Below are 5926 nucleotides of genomic sequence, written 5' to 3'. Positions count from 1 at the left end.
GCCCAGTAGCCATACTGGACTCTCCGGGTATACCACCCCACCAGATAACACTCCCCTCTGGGGTGTCACCCAGTGTAGTTTGTACCCCCTGTATGCCCCTAGCGGTGCCACTGGGACTTTATCACACAAGCCTTGGTCTCGCTTTGATCTTGCCAGTCATGTTATTAAAAGAATGAAAATGTGCCAGTTTTGGAAATTTTATTACTTCTTCTGTCTTTCAATAGAACAACTTGGGCATTTTCCACCGCCAAGGGTCCCCGTGCACTTGCTTCTTCATTCTCTTTTAACTCCGCCTCCTTGCCCCATGGCCAACCCCAGCATGCCTTTCTCTTGTTTTTTATTCGTAATGTAGTTCTGGAGTAAATATTTTTGGTCAATGCTTGCTCTCCCCCCATTCCACCTGCCGAAGAAGAAATGAGAATCTCTCCTCACCAGGAGAAGACAGTCATTTTTTTTGGGGGGGGGGGGGTTTAAGAGAAAAGAAAAAGTATTTTTAAAAACCTGCCCTGAAATAGGGAAGGAGGAAAGGGAGGAGAGGAGAGGACACTGACACCATGTGACTGTCCAGTGATGGAACTGCCACTGAGGAAGTTATCACACTTGATGACAAATGCTAGAGCAGCATATTTGTGAGTTTATTGACAGATGTTCCCTATCAATGAAAAAGGACACTCTAGCAGTAAAGCAGGAACAAAATAGTTACAATGTCTTGTGATAAGTACTGTCAAAGATGGTATTCTCTAGCTTTAATAGTAGCTTTAAAGCCCTAGAACCAATATTCTAACCACTACTACACACTGGAAGGTTATCTAGTCCGACATTCAAGGAATCATCTTGTCCTTAAAAGAAGGAATAACTGTTGACCATGGCTACTTATTTCCTCCATGTGCACCTTCCTTTTATATAAGATGGAAAGAATTGCTGTAACTCCTTTGCAGTCACATTTTCTGAGTCAGTGAGTGTGCTGTAGATTGAATTTCCAAGTTCATTTAGTAAATTGGTTTTCTTGTATATCAGGAGATGAAGGTTGGCAAGCTCAAGGAAATGGGTCCCCTTTGCCACTCCAATGGTCTTCACACCATAAGGTAGTTTATGTGGCAGCAAGAAGGTCAGATCCCATCTATTTTGTGGCACCAGGTATGTATGTCTGTATCTCACAGCAGAGGAGCAGTACAGAGAATGATCTGATAGTTCATTTGTATTCTTTAATATATTATTTATTTGCTAATATTATCACATGCTTCTAGCCATTGTTGCACTTTAACTCAGCAGGTTCTAATACATGTTTTTTGGGGCTGTAATCCCTATCGAGCAAGCATAGCCCACAGTGACAAACTATAGGCGTATCGGTCCAACAATATCTAGATGTCAACACATTCTCCATCCCTCTTCCAGCTCATACCGTTGTTGACTTCTAGAGAGTGTCAACACTTTATTTATAACACCCTTTGGGGCAAAGCTTCCCCCAAGTTGTTCACAGAGTAAAACTTTAAATCAATAAAATACAATCAGTTGAACTATCATATAACATGTAAAACTGTATCAAGAATGAAAATCACATTACTAAAAGACAACTGGAATAATCAGTTCTTTGAAGCCCACTTAAATGCTATTCTGTTTATGTCCCATTTTAAATGTATTCTTATTCAACCTTATAGTATAATTGAGACAGCACTCAGTGTTCTTCAGAATGCTTCTATTCACTTTCTGGGTACCGTTACATCCATTCATTTTATCCAGAAATTCATGATCTAGGGTGTTGCATTTCTCATGGTTAGAGGAGCTACAAGTTAGTGATCTGTGAAGATATGTTCAGTAGCTTCCCAGCAATTGAAATAGTGAAATAATTTAAGTAAAAAGGATTGCTCTTTCTGCAAAGTTAGCCATTCAAAGTAATGTTCCCAGTGTACTACTGGAATATGGTGAATAGTTTGCTCTGGAACACCTTTTCCCCCTAAAAAGCAGGATTAGAATATCAGTGGGAGATAGGCCATTGATATTGGTAGGTTTCCTTGAAATCTTATCTACCAATAAGTTGTCACATGCCTAATGCTAGCCCCTGCCAGTGGCACACATTTGTTTGTTTTTAGTAAATGTCATTTTTGAACTGTTGTTTACTTCATACTTCCTTTGTAGCCAAGTTCCTTGGAAACCAGCAGCTGAGTTATGGACAGACATTGTCTTTTGATTATCGTGTGAACCGACCTGGCCGTCGTCCTTCCCAACATGATGTTGTCTTGGAAGGAGCTGGCTTAAAAATCACTACTCCGCTTATGCCCAATGGAAGGATGCTGTCTTGTAGAGACAGCCAGACCTACACATTCAGGTAAATTACTTAGGAAGTCAGCGAACATTCATCTGTGTAACACTGCAGTGCCACCATATTAATGATGGCAGCAATATAATTGAATCAGTTGTCATGTGCAGGTTCACACATTGATGGCTGGCCCTTGGGGACTCCTTTTCATATGGTATACATACAAATAAGCCATTTTAGATCTTGCATTTTATTTTCCTTTACTTCCATTGCTTATACTGTTGTTATTTTTCTTTCTATTTTCACACACACACACACACACACGTAAAATGAAGACTAAACTATGACTAGACATTGTACTAAATAGTAGACTAAAATCTACACTAAACCAATAAACACAACTTAACTAGTATCCTAAACACTAACTCAGGGCCTGTACAGATAGGCCAAAACAAAGCTGCTTCGGGTCACTTTGGAAGAATGCTATTTAAATGATGCATGTGTCCTAAGAGGCTGGAAGCCACACCAAAGCCACATTCCAGTCCTAAGGACTGGAGTGCAGCTTTGGTGCAGCTTCTGGCCTCTTACAATATGTGTGTCATTTAAACAGCATGCCTCCAAAGTGATCCGAAGCAGCTTTATTTTGGCCTGTCTGTATGGGCCCTGAGTAACTAAAATTCAGTGGCTGCTCCTGCCCTTTGGGAGGCTAGTCTGGCCTCTTCCCTGCTCTCTTTCCACTGGCAGGCAAAAACTTTTCCTTTCAAGCAGGCTTTTATTATGTAACTGCGCCAGGGATGCTTTTTTTTGAGGAATTTTATTTGTATGTATTTAATGTTTTTATATTTTTAACTTAGTATGTTTTTAATGATTTTGTGTTTTTAACCTGTTATATTGATGTGATGTTTTAATTCTGTTTTTTAAAGTTGTACTGTTTTTTGCATATCTTTTGTGAGCCACCTTGGGTCCCATTTAGGAGAAAGGTGACATAGTAAATAAAGAAATAAATAGAACTAAAACACAAAAGGACTCTGATCCCCCATTTCAAATTGTAATTCCCCCCCAAAGATATGTTTATTTGCCATTACAGATCTAAGTAGACACAGTTGCTAAGGCTGGTAATACCTAAACCCATAAATAACAGCATAATTAGAATTCTTATTGCTCAAAAAGTCCATCAGTGGTTTCCAAAAGTTCAGAAAGTCATCAACTGGCTTATCCTTTAGAACCCACTTTAATTTGGCAGTTTGAGCCATCTCAGCAACCTTAAACATCCATTCTTCTGCCGTTGGTGCTTTCATTCATTTCAATGTTTGAGCAAACAATTTTCTTGCCATGTTAACATATATTTAAGAAGTAATCCATACTCACTATCCAGTTCTTTACTCATAATGCCCAACAAAACATTTCTGGTGCCATTGAAAGCTGTACCTTTAAAACTTTTTGAATTGACTAATATATCTTACTTAGATCAATAACCTTTTGCTTTCTTACATGTCCACCACATTTTAAAACAGTGCTTTCATTATCTGGACAGCCCCAACACTGATTTGAAGCATTCTTTTAAAATTTCAATAACTTATTTGACGTTAAATTCCAACTGTACCTCATTTTAAACATATTTTATTTTAAATTACGTACTGCATAGATTTTATATCTTTAGTCCACATTTTCCCCAAATCTCCAAGTGAACATTGTCTTCAAAGTTTTGTGCCCACTTAATCATATAATCTTTTACTCATTCATCTTCCATCTCTCATTTAAAAAGAATATTTATACACCTTTTTGATTATGTGAACATCATGTTTGCACAGTTCTGAATAAAACTAATTTTCTCCAACCTCTATGGTTGGATTTCTATTAAGTTGGTCAAATCTCTCCATGAGGTTTGGAAACAAATTAAGATATTTGCCTTCTAAGTAGCATCTCCATTGACTTCAGCTCCCAGCTGTCTTGTTCCTAATACATAATATCAACATATAATAACCATTTCAACTTTTAGCCCATTCTTTCCTAAGGAAAGCCTCTTGCGTGGAAGTAGCTAATATCTTGGGGAAGAGTCTTGGCTTGTATTTAAGCCAAACTCACAAAAGAGCATTTCTTATACAGTGGGCCCTTGGTATCCACTGAGGTTTGGTTTTAGAACCAAAATCCATGGATGCTCAAGTCCCATTAAATACAATGGCATAGTACAATGGTGTCCGTTATATAAAATGGCAAAATTAAGGTTTGTGTTTTGCAATGTATATATATATTTAAATATTTTCAAGCTGTGGATGGTTGAATCTGTGGATAAAGAATCCGTGGATACAGAGGGCTGACTGTATAATGATTTTTAAATGCAGCATGTGCCTTAGCTTTATCTTACTAGGTATAAGCATGCAACCCAAATCTTAAATCATGACCTCCATGTTCTAAAAAAAGTTCTCAGCATTTTTGAAGTCTTGCTCCTCAGTTCACACAAATAATTTCTGCAAAGGCAAGATTAATTATTTAAACTAAGAATGATTTAATACATGGCCTGCAGGTGACATGCAACCCCTGCCCCACATTTCTTTGGCCTCTGTCACTTCACCAACATCAGTGTTATTTAACTCCCAGAAGCACTGCTGAAGTGGAAAGTAAGGTGCAGTTCAAAAACAGGAATATGGCCCTTCCACCCCAGATATTGCCCACCTTGGGACCAAACAAAACCTCAGTTTCTGATCCATCATTTTGCTTTATTTCTCTTTATCTTAACACCCATCTCTTTTTAGGTATCACTTTTCCGTTCCTCAGGTTGTAATGGCAAAAGCAAAACTTGAAAATAAAAACAGATTACACCTTAGGTGGCTCATTTTGAAGCCCAGCAGGCTGCACCATTCCATTGTGGTCATTATTTGGTTAACCAAAAGTGACATTGCATCACTCTCAGTCACTTTGGGGGGCATTTTAAGTTGCTGATTATGCCCCCCCCCAATTTTGGAGTTGCAGGCCCTAAAATAGCATGTTTGTAATGGAAGGCTATCTGGGAGTTTTGGTGGTTCACTGGTAGGCTTGCCATAACCCGGCGGCCCCCGTGCCATTCACGGTTTTGGGGGGCCCCTCCCGGTCACGGTCCGGTTTGGGCCCCCACCCGTGCCTTGTTCCCGGTTTGGGGGGTCCACTCCGGCCATTGCCGCTGCTGCTAATGCGGCTGCTGCGGCGCCGACCCACCTCCTCCTCCTCCTCCGGCTCCACCTTCCTCCTCCTCCTCCTCCGGCTCCACCTTCCTCCTCTTCCTCGGCAGGCCGGCGGCAGAAGCGCCGCTGCCACCGCGCCCCCACTGGGAGGGCTTGCGCGCTGCCCAGGCCTCAGTAGGGGCCAGTGGCAGTGCGCGTGCCTGCTCCATTTCCTCCGCGCGCGCGCGCGTTCCTATCCCGCTTCCCTTCCTCCTGCGCCAGCCATCCTAAGGAGGAGGAGGGGGAGAGGAGGAGGAGGAAGGAGCCAGAGGAAGGAGCCGGATGAAGGGTGCCTGAAGGCCAGGGCAGAATTGGGCCACAGAAGGAGGAGGAGGAGGAAGAGGAAAGCTGAGTCAGTGGCCATTAGGTCTGCCTTGGTATTTTGGGGTTTTTTAATTATTTTTTAAAATATAAATTACTTATTTTATTTAATTTTTTTAATTTTTATTATTGCTTTTTATTTTTTATTTTA

At 40.7% G+C, this 5926-nt stretch overlaps 1 protein-coding gene across 1 annotated transcript in view; it reads left to right on the top strand.

The window, feature by feature from the left end:
• Positions 1-2222: 2222 nt before the first annotated feature.
• The window catches only part of LOC121929028 (laminin subunit gamma-2-like), a 9695-nt gene continuing 5991 nt past the window's right edge, over positions 2223-5926 (top strand). Inside the window, exon 1 of the mRNA XM_042464350.1 lies at positions 2223-2326. Coding sequence (XP_042320284.1) covers positions 2274-2326 — 53 coding nt within the window. The 5' untranslated portion in view covers positions 2223-2273. The remainder of the gene's footprint in view (positions 2327-5926) is intronic.

Source organism: Sceloporus undulatus, chromosome 4 (genome assembly GCF_019175285.1).
Source record: "Sceloporus undulatus isolate JIND9_A2432 ecotype Alabama chromosome 4, SceUnd_v1.1, whole genome shotgun sequence".
Taxonomy (NCBI): Eukaryota; Metazoa; Chordata; class Lepidosauria; order Squamata; family Phrynosomatidae; genus Sceloporus; species Sceloporus undulatus.
Note: the sequence above shows the minus strand (reverse complement) of the source record. Positions and strands in the feature narration are given on the sequence as shown.